This window comes from Catharus ustulatus, chromosome 4 (assembly GCF_009819885.2).
Source record: "Catharus ustulatus isolate bCatUst1 chromosome 4, bCatUst1.pri.v2, whole genome shotgun sequence".
Taxonomy (NCBI): domain Eukaryota; kingdom Metazoa; phylum Chordata; class Aves; order Passeriformes; family Turdidae; genus Catharus; species Catharus ustulatus.
In genome coordinates, this window is record NC_046224.1 from 14543634 (window position 1) to 14560968 (window position 17335).

General features: G+C 42.4%; 1 protein-coding gene across 2 annotated transcripts in view; it reads right to left on the reverse strand.

Moving 5' to 3' along the window:
• Window positions 1–252: 252 nt before the first annotated feature.
• Window positions 253–17335, reverse strand: part of COG5 (component of oligomeric golgi complex 5) — a 175745-nt gene continuing 158662 nt past the window's right edge. For both annotated transcript variants that reach the window (XM_033057501.2, XM_033057502.2), the window contains 4 exons: window positions 10503–10579; window positions 9891–10017; window positions 9267–9346; window positions 253–504 (listed from right to left, as the gene is read on the reverse strand). In XM_033057501.2, the coding sequence (XP_032913392.1) occupies window positions 390–504; window positions 9267–9346; window positions 9891–10017; window positions 10503–10579 (399 nt within the window). In that variant the 3' untranslated portion in view covers window positions 253–389. The remainder of the gene's footprint in view (window positions 505–9266; window positions 9347–9890; window positions 10018–10502; window positions 10580–17335) is intronic.

Consider the following 17335-nt stretch of genomic DNA (forward strand, 5'->3'; position numbering starts at 1 on the left):
TTTCTGAATGCGGCTAAAATGTATTCAACTGTTTAAACTCGTAGGAAAAGAGCTGCTTCCTTATTTGAGATATTCAGCAATTACACTGTAATATTTGACTTCTAATTTTATACTTTTCTAAATTCAAAAGGAATGCTTAAGAATGTTTCAATTAGATGTAGACTTACAGCACATAAAAGTTGTACCATTTCCTTATAATATTTCTGTCTAAGTAAGTTCCTGTACTGTGAACATAAAGCAAGAAGACAGAAGTTTCAGACGTGAAGTAGGTAAATGTTTCATTGTAAAGCTGATGTACTTGGGGATAATTTACATGAACAGTGAACATGTAAGTGGCACCAAATCCCCCAGCTGTGTTAGCGTGGTGCGAGAGCCTTGTCCAGGTGTGTTCACTGAAGGGTTGACATGGCTTTCTGCAGCAGCTGAACCATTATGGGATAGACTGGTGCAAACTCCTTTCCCTCTCTTGTTCTCACTGATTGAACATAAGCTTCCAGTGCACCGCTAAAAAAAAAAAAAGTAAAGTAGCTGAAGCAATTAAGTACTGTAAATTCAGGATCTGCAACAGACATTAATTGCCTTCTTCCCTCCTGCAAAATTTTGCTCAGATGGTCCTACTTGTCTGTGGAAGGAAGTGAGCACGGAAGGCCTTGCAAAGCGCTGCATAATTGTTCCATGATCTTTTTCTTCTTGCATGTTTGAGGAGCAAACAAGTTAACATTTAAATAAGCAGCAGCATGTTGCAGATGGCTTGGAATGACAGCTCTGACGCATAGACTCAGGCTCAGTGCTGCACTAGTAACCTTTAGAAAGAGAGAGAATAATCTCCAGATGCTGCAGACGCTGAGAGTGCAACTTGCAGCATGCAAGGTGGGGCACTGGTGAACACCCACCATGGCCTGAGGTGATTCCTGGCACAGCCTTTTCAACTCCCACCGTCTGTCCTCGGGAAATGCCACGCTAGCCCCAGACAGGGCTTGGCCAAAGCATGGCCTGGCTCTCTCATACATTGTCACAAGATGTCACACACAGAGTCATCATGTTGAACTGCACAAATAAAACATTGCAAAGCTAAAAGGGGCAACTGTGGTGATGCTTTACAACAAGGGTCACCTTTCAGCCAACATTCTAGTACACAGTATTGTTGAGTGGCAGCGTATTTGTAAAACACTGTAAGTGCTCATCTGTTGGGATTCCAACTTACTAATTCATTAAGTAGGCCAAGCTAGTGTTGCCACACTTAAATATAGCTATGAACATAATTTTCTTCTTTTCTGCTTCTATTTCTTCATGTAACTGATACAATCACCTTGGAGTTTCCTTCTAAAATTCACTTATATTTGTGCTACTTACAGCAAAACTCTGACATTAAGAAAACGCACGAACAACAGACCTCATTTCAAGTGGAGAACTAATAGAGCTCCTGGTATGTGGCTGTTCCTTTTCTAATACAGCCTGTCCCCACAGCCCTTCCAGCATGGTGCGGCACCAGCCCACAGGGCAGCGGGGTCCTGCTGTGAACGTGGCCACTGAGCAGGGAGTGGTTCTGAGTTTTGTCTCGTGTTCCTTTCTGGGAGAGCAGGATGCACCAGCAGAGCTGCTCTGCCACTGAAGGAGCCTGCTGACTTTTAGTAACATGGCAGGAACAAACATTCCCAGTCCCACTGCGATAAGGCAGGTGGTGGTTGTGCACATCTGGTGAAGGGGTGGGGGGCACAGGGTCAAGGGAGGTGGTAACACAGAGCAACTGCAAAGTCGTGCCTATAAATACACACCCACTGCTGTAGCATGGTGGGCTGTGGAGGCAGAGCTGTGTTTCTGTTTGCTGCTCCTTCCAACAAGCAAGCCTTTGGTGGAACCCTGCGTTCCTGCACAAGAGTTCACGGATTCGAAGGCAGCGCTGCTCCCTCGTATGTGCCTGCTGGCAGCAGTAGGCAGTGAATCAGGCAGGGCTTAAGGAAAACAGAAGTACTGAAGACTGATTTTCAGCCCATGTTTCACACACACAGGCTTCTCCTGGTGTAAGATGGTAAGAGAGGAACAGTAAGATCCCTGTGTGATGCTGCAGCTCTGGGAAGCCTCAGATGAGCCCACCAAACATGACAAACCAGAGGAGAGAACATGCAGGGTCACAATGCACTTGGGTGCCTGTGAGTAAAGCTGCTGTTACATCAGCAAGGGCTTGGCCCTTCCTCAGTGACTTGAACCCATCTGTGTCAGAGCATTGCTGGGAATTTCCAGCAAAGTTCATATCAGCAAATGGAAGATGCTCCTGAGGCCTGCTGTGCTCAGTTTGCTGCAGAGACGAGTCTGAGCTTTGGGTTCTGAGAAGCCAATGACAGCAGTGGCAGCCTGGCCCCACAAGCTGGTCCTGGGGCTGCTCCCGCTCCTGCCAGCACTTCCCATCCCCAGCAATGCCGGCGCTGATCCATCAGCCCTGCTGCCAGGGCACACCAGAGGAGCTGCCTGTCCCCATGTGCACTAATGGAGTTTGACAGGGAGAGAGTGAAGTGTGCAACCGAAGGACCTGAGGCAGCTTCACTTCTGAGCACAGGATGGGAATGAAACAGCACAGCATGAGGTGTTTCTCACCACAGCTCCTGATGTCCCTATGCAGCATCCAGACTACAGTCCCTCCTTGCTGAAGCCCAGGACATATTGTCTGGGGGGAGACAAAGGAAGGATGGACTGGGAGGACCACAAAAGAAGGATGGACTGGATTACTGGGGAGTTGAGATACTTAACAAAAATTAAGTTACTGAGCACAGAAACAGTTCCTCATGTTGGCCTTGGTGCACTTGAGAGGTCTTCAATTTTGGTAACGACTTACTCAGGAGCTACTGCTGAGGGCCACACCAGGAACAAATACACTGTAAGGAATCACTTTGAATTTTTTGCACACCAACTGCAACAGAGAAGCAATCCTTTGTTACAGGCAGAAATACTGAGCAAAAAGCCAGCTTTACTTTAGCACTTGGTCAGCTCCCTGGAAATCTTCAGCCTGCTCCTTCCCAACGGTCCCTGGGGAGCAGCACAGGGTCTACAGGGAAAGAGGTAGCTAAAACACTGCTTGCTGAAGCCACAAAGTGCTTTGGGTGCAGCTCACTTCATTCCCAGCAAAAGCCATCAGCATCACGAACTGCAGACAGATTAGGCACATCCACAGGTTTATTTTAAATCCCAAGATTTAGAGAGAAAAAATGAGACTGGGGGAACGGGGCAGCAGGAGATTGTGTTTTTGAGATAAACTGGCCTTTTGTAGCAATGAGGGGCCAGCATGTGATGAGCAGACTGAGCAGCAGGTGGGAGATGCAGGCAGGGAAGGCTCAAGGATGACATCAAGAATGCCATCCTGATGAGTGGACATGCTTCAGAAGAATCAGAAATGTCTCACAGTTCCACTCAGGTCAGCACTCAAGGGCTCTGGTCTGCAGTAATTGTTAGACATGCTAGATTTTTGTTAGCTGCTACAAAGAATTGTCTCTTGTATTGAAAAGACAGTTGAGAAACTCTTGTGAGTTTTCCTGTAACTGTCATTCATCTTGCTAAATCTCTCCCCTTCCACTCAGCAGTATCCCTATACACGCCTCAAAGTTTGCTGGGCTCAAATAGTTTTTTGAAGTCATCAAATGCTGAAAATAGAAAAAAAACCATATTGACCTGCTTAACTTAGAAAGCTCTAACACCTCTTGGTGAAGTTGTGGGTTGGCATCATTATCCAGATGGTAACACTGCTATCCCTTAACTGACTTATCTCCTTGCTTTGAAAAAGATTACAGAGATAACCAGATAGATGAAAGGGAGAAGCTTTACCCTAAAAGCAGCACCCAAAACCACTCAATGTGAGCCCTTGATAATCCTTTGCCAGACTGTTATTTCCATCAGATCAAACAAGACAGAATGAGATTTAGGCTATGCTAAGTGCCATGCAGCAGTATCACAGTCCTACTGTCACACCTTCTAGCAGCTTTTATCTTTTTTCCTTCTTTCCTTCTCCTGTTCTTGCCCCAAAAGAATCTGATTTAACTCACAAAACCAACTCCATCAGAGGCAGCTAAAAGGAGTTTTGCAGGACCCTTCTGCTGCACTTGGTCTTTCACTGGCTTTGCTTGCATTGTTTCAAAGAGATGGAGTCAAACTTCACAAATATGACCAACCTGAGAGCATCACAACTCTTACCCACTCCAAAGACAACCAGTTATATAAATTCTGCAAGGTGAATTCTCAGGCACTTTTCTAAAAGAGACTTTGTACAGCTTTACACTAAACAATGAAAACAAAAGCTTTCTGAATACTCCAACTGCATTCACTATTTTCCTGTGTCCCATACTGGCATTTCCAGTGGAAGTATTTAAATACTCTGAAGCTGAATGTTCTGAAAAGCCATTTATAATCAGTAGCTTTACCTGAAACCCTGAAAGAACAGTGTTTCTGGTAAAGCAAACTGGCCTGTAGAACTCCGTGCTCCCTGTGCCCATTCAGGGAAAACTGTGAGCCTGCTCCCACACAGGCAGGTGTAGGAAAGCAGCTGAGGGCAGGATGAAAAGTTGCTGCAGCTGCTAAAGGCTTGTAGCAAAGAAGCAGCCACAGTCACCTGGAGCTCCACACCCTACCAGGTGACAAGGGAATCATGGTCAAGCTCCTGAAACTCCTTTGCATTGCTGCCTGTGGGAATGACACCACAGTGGCAGGCCAGGAAGTCTGTCCATTCCTGGTAAGGAAAGGTCCAGGTAGTAAAATGGCACAAACCATAAATCCAGGGAGAAAGGTTGTTTGGAGTCCAGAGAATAATGGTGAGGTTGCTCCAGAGTCAGAGGGAGGAATGGGCTGGAAGAGGTAAAAAAAGTACCAATGGTCATAGAGTAGACATGGTTCCAGAAGTTCATTTGAGATGGGAATTTTATTTTACTGAAGACAGGGATTTTGGGACTGCAGCACACAGGAATAGGGACAATGGCAAAGCAAGATGATTGCTGCTGCAGGCAGCCAGTGCAGGCTGCCTGAGCCAGGAAACTTGGAACATGACAGCAGCTGCTGGGAAGCCTACCTGACTCTAACCTGGGGAGATAAATGAATTCAGGGGCTTTAACACTTGCAAGGCAGAATTTTCCATGACATTTTGGTAAACTTTAGCAGTCCTAGCCCAAATGAGCTTTTGTAGACAATCCTGGCAGTACAGGACTCAGTTCAAATGCATGAATTTACCAATAAAATCTTATCTTTAAAAAGGCAGGCTCACTCCTATTGAGGACACTGTAAAAGCACCAGCACCAAAGTAGTCATGGAAAAATAAACAGTGCTATGGGTGAAAGCAGTATCTTCAAGTCTCCAGCACAGAGATCACAGCTGTTGTCATATAAAAAAGATGTGATACACAGTTACATTATTGTTGTTTAAGATGGAAGAAACCCTGTTTATGTAATATACAAAACATACTCTTGAAGGGATTAGACTAAATAATGCCCTAAATTCAGCATCTTCTAGTCTAATAAAGGACATAAAACCTGTTCAGCAATCTGTTTCTATTTTAAAAGAGAAGCTATGGTATACATTACAAATATTGTTTGTAAAAGAGAGCTATGGAAGGAGGGTTGGTGGGATGTTCTGCATATATTAATGCTTCATTAAAAATGCCATAAGAAGTAAAGGGAAAAAAAAAAGCCCTAAGTTTAAGATGCCCTCCCACATAAGGAAAAGGATTTTAAAGCACTTATTAAATTACTTCACTTGCATGAGCAAAACCATGAGCTTTCCTGGAAATCAGGACAAGCTGATTATATAAGACCCTAATAGTTCTTCTTTAAAATGTTATTTCAACCCATGAAGATTTATATCTAGAGTTAAAAGGAAAAAAAAGTATGATTTGGGTTGTGGTTCTTAAGAGATCTTAATGTGTACCACTTAAAATTACTGTAATTAATTAATTTTATATAGAATTGTGAATCCTAGTGCTAGCCTCCTGGGCTCTGCCTTTGGTCAGATGGAGTTGGATTTACACTGTAAGCTTCAGAAGAGGCAGAGAGCATCTTTCTGCTCAGCAGTGGGACTGCACCCTGTGCACTCCTGTCCTGATCAATCAGCAGGGCACCTGGAGGACAATGGGGGCAGACTTTTCTTTAGTATTTTGGAAAAAGTCTGTTTGCTCTGCAAACTTTAGGGCAAAGTAGAAAATGGAAAATCTGGTGTGTAAGAGCACATCTGTGTGACACCAGGTCTATTTAATCCAGTGTTATAAAAATTACTGTAAAACTGCAACAGTAAAACCTCCAACAGCATCACCTGTAGGACAAGAGAGGAGCAGGAGACAACTCTGGTTATTGCAGACTGCATAATGAAGAGATCAAAGGGCTGACAGAGATGCCTGAGTGCCACCCAGGGTTTGTGAATGACCAGCAGTGCTGCAGCCTCCGACCCAGCGTGGCCCCGCTGCTCCCAGCAAAGCTGCCGGGTCCCTGCCCAGCCACACTGAACCCAAGGCACAGATGGGCCTTTCATGGTGCTCCCCAGCTGCCATTTGTCCCTGCCCCAGGCAGATGAGTGCTCAGAGCAACTCCCCGGCTCAGGACAGCAGCTCATTATGGAAATGAACCCTTCGCTGGGCCTGGCTTTCAACTCTGCTTCAGCAAGGGTGAGCTTGAATAAGGAGTTAAAACACACTCTAATGGCAAAGGTACGAATTTGGCCCTTGAATGGATAGACTATCCTTCAGGCTACCTCAAATCCTGACATGTCTAATAGGGTTTCTTTTGTAGAAGAAAAGTTGAGTTTTCAAGCCTAATTTTAAAAGAAAAAGAAAATAATTGGCCCAGCCACTTAAAGAAGTGCTCCTTTCAACACAATCTCTGCTCAGGGAGGACACCTGCAGCAGGGTCATCTCACCTAACTTTACATGTCTGCAGGGCAGCTGGCTGCCTGAGAGAGCTCTGAGTCCCAGCCCACACACCATTCACAGAACAGAGAAAATGGGAGCTTTCAGGACACAATGCAACTGACCTATTTTAGGTACCTGCTTCAGGATGAGATTAATCAGCCCCAGCAGTGCCTGTTTCTCTCTGTTGACTATAAGGGGAATCTGGCAAATATACCTCTGGCCAGGTAAATACCACCCTTGGTGCTGAATACAAGAGAAAGAAATGCATAAAAATGCCCAGAATGGGACTCATTCATACCATTCACACCACGTTGCAAGCAAAGCATTTAAGACCTACAGAGCGGAAGAAGCACTCCAATTAGCTTTAATATGAAGCTAGAAGGATCCTGGTAACACAAGGAAATTAATATCTAGGCAGCAGGTCCCTAGAGTAATTGCACAGTTGTTATAAAGGAAGTTGCAGAAAATTACCATTTGCAAGGCTGCAGCAAACAAAAAGATAATATCTTGATGTAGGCCAGTGCAGGGATCTGAAGGCTGCAGACATCCAAAGTTCAACTCGCACAGCTGAACGACCACAGGTGGAAAAAGCCTGAAGAGGGTGACTGATAGAAGAACAAGATGCCTGCAGTTCAACTTAGGTTCATAGAGACACATAAAGAGCAGGCTCAGAAATCTTCCAATAGAGCATTAAAGAAAATGTGAGTGATTCATGGTCATACTAGTGACTGATGTCTGCTTGCCTGCCTCACAGATGGATAACCGGCCATGCAAAATGAATAAAGGATTCAGTGGAAGGACTGAAAGGAAAACTTAAGTATTTCAGCTTTGCTACTTGGTTTAATGCATGACACTGTCTCAGCCTAAAATCCTCATCCCATGGTTTGTTCCTTAATACTTCCATGGTTAGAACAATTTATCAGTGTCTGAACATGACCACCAGCAAACTCATTAACTGAATCAGTCCGGATGAACTTTAATTGCAGACGAAGACAAAAATGTGTTGTAGTTTAAGGATGGCATTTTAAACTTGGGAAAACAAATTGAAGAGAACGAAATCCCACCAATTCTCAAATGATTTGCATTCTTGGCTTTCCCTGCTATATCTGAGATTCAACACTGCCTAGTACTATCAGCACAGAAATTACAATTAAAATATTCATAGCTGATTACATATGCAGCTCTGTCAGCTGTCTACCTATCACCTATGCCCCTGTAATTCAGTGTCATAGCTTGAGAGTCAAGAAAAGCTAGTTTTGTGGACAAACTAGACTAATCACAAGTATGATTTTCAAAAAATACACATAAGAAGAGACACAGTTTGTATTTTAAATATTTCAGAAATAAATACTAGTAACATTTACTGGTGATCAACTAGAATCTCCTTTACTGGCCCAATCACTACATGGGACTGTGTGGTGCTATCAGCTTCAGGAAGTGTAAATATTTATAGCAGACTCCTCTTGGCTGCTTTAGAAGTGTGGACAGAAAACAGTTGACTTTCTGAGGCACAATCACTGTTGGCTGGAACGTGAAAGTCAGCTTTTATCACTCCAGCAAAAGCTGGCACCATCCACGCATGGTAGTTCAAGGGCAGAGCTGGCTCCCAGGCCAGATGGAGCCTGGTGCAGCTATGTGTGACAGCCTTTCCCAGGTCACTGGTGTGGGGGACACCAAGGTCACTGAGAAGATGGCTGGAAAATTTAGGGCTTTAGGAGCCAAATGATCATCTGAGTCTTGAATCCTGAAGATTGCCGGGTTGGTTTTGTCACGTTCATACAAATGTGCTCTCTCTAATATACTTCAAAACTTTGCTTGATTTGAAAAACAAGAAGACTCTTCATAATTTTTCCTAACATCTTCAAATGCAAGATAATATTTAGCTATGAGGTCGTCTACCCTAGCAAGATTTCAAAAATCTAATGTAATTATTACTTTCTAAAGCTCATGGGTTGATGCAAAAATGTGTAACAAGGGTGTTCCAGTTTTACATTTCTACCTACATTAATATTGATTAAGCTCTCAGAGCTTTTCTTTCCTGACAGAGATGATGGGACAGCTGCAGCCCTGACTTTCCAGCAGTTAAGAGAGAGAGGCAGTTTTGCAATAACTCATTATTAATTTAAACCATCATTGTACATGGTTTACTTCCTTTACAAGAGCATTATGTGCTCCTTCCAAAGGCACTGGAGAGTTTGAGTACAGGGGGGTGGAGGGGAGAGTTCAGTTTATATTTCTGCCACATTGCAACTCATCCCATGAGTGGAGAGAACGTAATGGTATTTATGATACATCTCCTGAGGCACTTTTTTTTTTACTTTTCGAGAGTCTAGTGTGCAGATAAGTTACTGCTCCATTATCATAAATGTAGGGAAGAAAGAAGCATGATTTTTACCGTATGAGAGCAAGCCTGTCTTTTTCAGATGGATGATCATCGAGCCACTGGGAGTAGCGGGCAATGGACCACTCAGCTCTCTGGTACAGAGAAACACAAACACCCGTTACACAAAATGCAAAAAAGGAAACAGACACACCCATTTCAGAATGAAAGATGACATAAATGAAAGCCACATGAGGCTCTCAATACCACATTGATGCAGAATGAGCTAAGAAATCAAAGACAATTAACAGGAATAGTCCAGTATGTTATTTGGGAGCACAGAGGTAATCTCCTACATCAGCTGTTGGCCCATTTCTGACAGGGTTTTTATCTAGATTTCCTGCATCTTACAAGAGAAGACAATTTGCAGCCTGGGGAAAGATCTACAACTTCTGCTATGAGCTGACAGAAAAGTAAGAAATTGAGAGTCTATTTAATATCAGGTTATCATATCCCTACTATCAATCAATCAATTAATTTTGTAAACCAATTACCATAATACCTTTGCCACAATAAAAACAAACCCAAATATTAAATAAAATATGCACTTGAATCACTTTTAACTAAAACAGCTAGGGCAAACTACAACGCTCATTTCACCTTAGGACATCTGAAAATAAAAGATGTTGATCTTATTACCTGGAAGGGTGATTTTAGCTCTGGTGGTGCTCTTGTAAATAAGAACTGAAGAATAATGCTGAATGGAATAACCTCTCCCAGAGCTGGGCTACTGGCAATATGCTCACTGGTCTGGAACAGCAGTGGTCTGGAAAAATGCAAGAATATACTCTTGAAATGAAGAAAAAGCTTATTTCATGCATTAGAAAAGTGTCTCTATGTGATGGCAATATTGCACTAGGATAGAACCATGGCGTTTTTTGCCACTACTCTGCATCTTGGGTTTCCAACACAGGTCCAGTTTGCAAAAATTTACAGCAGTTGCCTATTGTAATTAAACAACAAAGGACTGTAAATTTTGTATTTCAGTAAAAACATTTAAGGTAACTATAGAACTTGCTGTCATTCAGGAGATGTACTGCAAGCAACACAAAAAAGTACAATTTGGCCAACATTTGCATGACAAAGGTTGTTAAATCATAGTTATACTCTGCATAAAATTTAAAAGAACTTTAATCTATTTCTAATTTGCTGGTGGGTGTTGCCAAAAAAGCTCTCAGTTCAATCAGAACTAACACGAGGTAATAAATCAGTTTTGAAATACAGTTTAGTCATACTGCAACTGCAGCTCACCTGAATGACCTCAGCTGTCTGTAAGATTTTCCTAAGTCGGAGACTCGCCGGCACAGCGGTGCTACTGCTAACTCCATCTACAAAAGCAAACAGTTCCATTTGAATTAGATTCTCCCAAAACATAACACCTGGTATTGAAGTAGCCTGTCTTTAAGCAATAATCCAAACTTGCAGACTAAGTCAGTGATTTCTCTCTGGTTGCTGAATTAAGACAAGAAGCTGTCTGCTCCTTCCATACTATGTTGCCCAAGCCAAGACTTCTGCCTTATTCTTGGCAACACAATAAGCACTTCGTGACAAATGATAAAGACAGTCTGTGCATAACAACAGAAGGGGCCTCATGAGCTTTCTCAAAGACTAAAGCTTTGTTTCTTGCAGCAGGTTTATTTTGTTGGTGATGAGTTTCCTAATGAAGCATACATATCAATACCCAAAAATCTGACCATAGCCTGGGAAGAAAGCAAATCTAGGCAGGTCTCCACAAACCACCGTTAAAGCAGTAAAACTGCAGACACATTTCAGCTGGGCAGCCTTTCCTCTGGTGAAGGACAAGGTTAAAATGATTCCTTCCTGAACAGCAGGCCCCAAATTTTGGGACACAAAAACCTACACACATTAGATAGAAGGCAACTGTGCTCTATTGCATAAGGGTAACACAGAATCACGGTCAAAAGAGTAACAGTATTATTTTCATACTTATTTTCATTCTGTTGGGTTTCCGAGTTAGAACAGCCATCTTTAAAAACAAACAAGTTTAGAACACTTTTTGTGTTGAAGCATGGGAGTTGTGCTTTTTTGAAGAGCCAGGCTCCACTTGAGTTTTTACATATAAATTCTGTCACAGGCTCTTCATTAACAGTGAGGACAGAGAAATGAGAAAGAACAATTTACCTTCTGGATCCCAGACTGAACATGAATATTACACAGCAAAATTTCAGTTAATGTGCACACCTATACAAACACTACCACTTAAAAAACCCCACAGGTAATTTTACTCAGACATGGATTAAGTCTTTTATTTTTTGTATTTCTGAAGTGTCAGTCAAATGAGGGATCAAGCTTTAGTCTCCGTTTTTTAAAATCCCTAGCCTGAAAGACTATTCAGACTTTGATTTACACATAATGCACAATTAAACCAAGTTTCAAAGGATGACAGCTAAAATAAGTAACAAGATCAAAACCCACCATACAATGAGTTTCCCTTGTAAGTAATATTGCTGAACAAGTTTCAAAGTGTTTGTGATATGACACTATTTACAGTGAAGTCTTTAATACTATTATATTATTCTTTCCAGCTGCAGTATTTCCTCAGATAGAGATGGGCCACCAAGAGCACATAGGTGTGCTGGGATTCCAGCATAAACAAGAAACATGGTGCAGTGAATGCCACAGTTCATCTAAACCCACAAGAACTTAAATTAGAGAATAATGCAAATCAAGGCCCTAGACTTCAGACATTCCTCTTTAAAAGCAGGTGTCAGGATAGGAATCACCTCGCCTGCTTCTCAACATCTACAGGTTCTCTTCAAAGGCAGTGGAGAGAAAGAGCCACTCTTGGGGGGCAGTGCACCTGTCCCCAAGGTGGACACCTAAAATAGGTCAGGTGAATCATGCTTGTAGGAGTAAGCCCCTACACAACACTCAGGCAAAGCTGGGAAAGCCACGAGGCCCAACCCAAGCACCTTGGCTTCTCCTGCAGAGCAGGAGAGGTGGGTAGCTCTGGAAAGCAATGGGGAATGCCCCACAGAGCTTTCCTATGGGCAGTGCACAGCCACTGCCCGAGCCCAGGAACCTCGGAGTATGTGCCCACACTGGGCACTTCCAAGCCACTTGGAATCTGCCTTTTATGCAGATTTCACTCACAGGAGAAGAAAGTGAATAAAAATCCGGGATGTGGAAATAAGGAAGCAAGGCTCCAGACCTGAGTAACAGCCTGGCTTCCTCTTGCCTGCTGCCAAATCTTTAGGCTATGGAATGGCCCCTCTCTACACCCTGAGGATGAGGTCACCTCTCCTGCACGCAGCTGGGAAGTCAATGTCCCTGTGGCTCAGGAGCCAGCAGCTGCTGTGCTGTGCTGAATCTGCTGGCACAAGGGAGTGAGGGCATGCTCCCAGGAAAGGCAGGCTCTGCAGGGAACTGCTGCAGGGAAGTGCTCCAGCTTCAAGCTGCAATGAAGCTTACAGCAAGTTCAGCATGTTGTTCCCCCAGGCTCCCCAGGAGCACAGGTGGGAGCCAAGAGGCTGGTCTGCCACACAGGATCAGGAGCAAGCAGCCAAAAAGAGGAGCTAACGAAGTATGCTTTGCTGCACCATGATACAAGAACCCTACAGATCCTGAAAGACAAATGGGAGCAAGACTGATTTCTCCAGAGCTTTGTTTCAGGCATCAGTATTGGCTGGGGGCAGCTGGAAACAACAGATATCCTGCAGAATCTGGTGTCCCAGCTCTGGAGGGAGCTGTGGGCTTGTAGCTGTGAGGGACCAGGGAAAAGATAATTCCTTTAGGTTCTTTAGAGACTTTGATAACAGGCAACAAACTGCCAGTCTGACTTGCAGAAACAGAGATGCGTGGATCAAACGGTACTCATGAGGGGGAAGAAATAACAGCATAGCAAAATATAATTTTGCTTAATAAGTTTTAAAAGATTGTTTCGTTCCCGGAACATAATATGAAGAAATGAGACGTTAAGTGAAACTTCCTACAGTTAACCAATTCCTTATTAAAACAAATTTAAATGAATTCTCTGGAATATACTTTGTAACTTCCATAAATTAAAATTTTTAGTCTTAAGTAATAAAGAAGAAAAATTACTTCGGAAAATTCTATTACTTCATCTTCAACCTTTATTCACTGTAGGAAATTATTAGTATTGCTAGAACTAGATAGATTTAATGGCAGCAGATGGTGGATTCGTGAAGTAATAGCTGCCAAAGAAAAATATTGTTTTTAAGCTTTGCAGCATACTATACTATCTCACATTGACTCATGAAGAGTGGGAATGAGTGAAAACTAATGTGGTAAAAATGTACATAAACCACAGAAACTCTTCTTTTGAAAAATTACAATATTAGTCCTTGTGTTATAACCCAATCTCTCTCCAGTAAAAAATATAATTCACATAATAACTAAGATTGTTTCCTTTGCTCGAATTTTAGGTGTTTATCTGAGCCCAGTGACACAGTGGGATGCTACGGCATCCTTCTGCTGTCACAGTCATTTCTGAGGCCACTGAGAGGGGTTTATTGTCTCTGCTGAGCATTGTGCCAGCCCAGGAGCAATGCTGGGGAGGAAGCATTCAGCTGGAACAGCTGCTGTTTTTAAGGTGCTGGAATTGGGCAGAGAACTGAGCGTGCATCACTTCTCGGTTGTGTTACCTGTCATCACCTGAAACGGCATCAACTGTTGATTCACACAGCGAGTTTATACTGCAGCAGCCTTTGCTGTGATACACAGCTATAGCTTCAGAGCCTGTCAGTGAGCTCTTACATCAGGGGATGTTTTTGGCTGTTGGCAGCCAGTATTCGTATCACGTGCAAGGCCTTTCACTCAGCCATGTCCTGTGGACTTTACATATAAAAGGGTAAGTAGTATTTTTTGTTTCTTTTTCAAATCTCCCTTCCAAACTGCAAATGTGGAAATTCAAACATCCAAGTTAAATTCAGTGATAAATCTGGTGTTCAAGCAGTAATTTGCAACCACAGAGGCTTGATGTGATAAAATCATTAACACAGAATCCAAGGGGAGCACTAGAAGATGAATGTGCTTGCCAAAAAGCAAGCAGCAGATAGAACAGAAGAAGGCCTAATCACTTGTTTCTTCTAGCTTTGTTCAAAACTCATTGCTTTTCATGATTTATTCATGTTAGTTCGCAATGCTTCGCAGGACACAGTGGCAGGCTCCTGCCCAGCATATGCTTCTTCTCAATGGTTCATGCTCTCTAAGCCCAAAAAGGCAATATTATCTTTTCTTCTCATATGACTCTGCCATAGCCCATGGCTAGGTGGTCAATTATCTGTTGAAGTATCCACTGGCTGGCCATATTGAAAAAAATACATCACATGCCTGGCTTCTCTAATTGGATTATGTTCAGCAACCCAAGGGTGAAGTTACTATGTAGCCTAGATACAGATAATGCATATATATTGAAGAGTGCTTTAAAAAAACCCATAGTGAAGTTATTGTTTAGTGCCTATTGTGGTATTTTCAAGATCTCTCATTACTTAAACAGCTGTTTTTACAGCTGGAAAATCTTAACATTAAATTTTTAGCAATTACATTTCCTCCTGGCCAAGATGAATTCCAAGTTTTTAAATGTTACCTCAGAATGCTTTTTTTCTAGCCACTCACCAGGACAGAATGCTTTAACAAGCAAGGGAGCAGAAGAGCTGAACTATTATATGACAGAAGCTGACCTTGAAGGGATGTGCAATTTGATTTCTTCCCACTGCAGCAATGCCAAAAAGGTTGATGTTTAAGCAAATCCTTCAGCTGTAACACCTCTAAAATAACACACATCAGCAAATAATTCTCTCTTTCCAGGAAGATAATTAGCACTAAACATTAAATGTATTTTAGCTTTAGTAGTTTCTGTCTTTATGACTACAACTGTGATCACAGCATCCTGCTGCTCTCATTTCTCTGTAGGAAACTAGAAAGGAAATTTTTTAGGAAAAATAAGAAAAAGCACTTTTACACTTGTATCATCATGTTTGATCAAATGAGCAATCCTGTCTACATTTTAAAAAATCCAAATGCCTAATATTCTTGCTTTTTTTAATGCCACATATTGAATCAGGAAACCAGATTCTGACCATTGGCTAGCCAGCAGATAGGAACAGCTCTTTCTTCTACTCTAGAATTTAGCATTGTAAACTTCTATCATAAAAGCATTTTTCTAGGAAAATTAAATAAAACCCAAATATTTTGCAGTAATTTTTTGAGGAATACTTGAAGAATTGGTGGCAGCATTAACTGTACCCTATCAAAACTGTCTGAACACAGTACTGAACAATGCCAAAAATCCCAAGCATAAATCATGCCTAGATAAGAAATACAGGAAAGCATATACAGAATAGCATCAACTCAAGCAGGACCAATGAAAAGTTCATTTTTTGCTGCATTGTCCAGCACTTCCATTGGATTTTAGGAAGGCCTGAGCTACAAGCCACAATCCCAAAGTGTGCCTAAGTGCTGCAACAGCTCTGAATACCAAACAAGTCAAAAGGTCCTCTGGAAAAGAACTTGCACTTCCCAGAAACAGAAGTGTAGAAAACCATCAGGGCTTGCTGGCTTGCTTGCCTCCAGGAGAACATTTTTTTTCAGTCTGACAAGTACTGAATTAAAAAGTGAAATTTAGTATTAAATATGTGAATATTGAATTTTGGGTACCTTGAAAATACATACCAAATAAAACAAGCTGCTTCAGGAGTATACAAGGGTGAGCTGAAAATAATCTTGTACAATTGCTTGCATAAAAACTGAGAGCATGAAAAGAGCTGAACTCAGCCTGGAAATGTTTCAAATGAGACTCCCAAGGAACTGTGGCCCTGCACTCAATAACAACCTTGCAGTGCTGTGCACATTTCCTAGGGCTTGCAATGTTCCTGTGTTCCTGTAAGCACTGATTTACATGAAATCACATTAATGATATTCAGGCATATTTCAAGCCTATCATAGCTCTGTTTCCAGCTGCCACAGTAGAAAACACCTAGTCTCAGTGTTGAGAAATCTGTAATGCACAGGACAGACAAATGTGATACTGACACTGCAAACAGGGTAAGAGAGAATTTAACAGCAGTAATTCCTAATGTATGAGTAGCTGAGCCTCACTCCAGAAAATTGGCTGTTATGCACCTCAGCAAACTCAGTTCTGAATGAAGAGAACTTGAAATCTGTTTTCTCCCTTCTGTGAGGACACCTGTTGTTTTGAGGCAACTTTTCAGTAAAACACGTTTTCAGTGCAAAAATTTTCAAATCAGACTCTCAGCCAAAGTTATTCTTCTGGAGTATAAGGCAGCTCTAACTGTGTGAGTGCCCTGAGAGAATGTGAACAAGCATGATACCCAAAATCTGATGCAATCCAAGGTTACTTGATTCATTGCATGTGTGTTTATAATAAGAACTCAAATTAATCAAAGCTTCTGGACAGATTTCTGCCGAGGTGTTTTGCTTGCAAGCAACCCCAAAATACCAGAAGGGGTTTTAGATCTCAAAAGTCAGTTCTGAACAGGAACATGTAACCCTTTTTTGCATAGAGAAAATTCAGAATTACTCTACAAGATAGAGCACAAGTAAAAACAGTTTATAAACAAACCTACTCCTACACACAGTATCTTTCCAGGCAGGTTGTTTCCTTTGGGTTTGGCTTTACTCCAACAATGCAGTGCCTTTCTGGGACTGAAAAAACCCCTGTACACAGCATTTATGGCCATTTGGAAAAATTTATCCTTCTCATCAAGCCAGTAGCCCAGCTAAATACCTGCTCCCTGCCCTCCTCAGCCAAAAGCAGCAGCCACCTCTCCTAGTCATCATTAGGATTAAAGCTGCATTTACACCAGGACTCCTGGCTGGGTCAGAGCAACAACCACCTTCCTGCCAGACTCCCAGGAGCTGCCATCATAGGCATGTGCACAAAATCCATCAGGTTTCTGGGAGGAGCACACACATTCCAGGAAACATGGCCATAAGGCAGAGTCCACTTACAAAATGTTTCAGACCTTTTTCTTCTATGCTGAGCAAGAGGATACAGTGTCCAGGCCATTGTGGATACTACAGCCCCTGTGCAGCCCAGGACAGCCAGGGGAGCTCTGTGCAGAGATGCTCAAAGGCAGAGT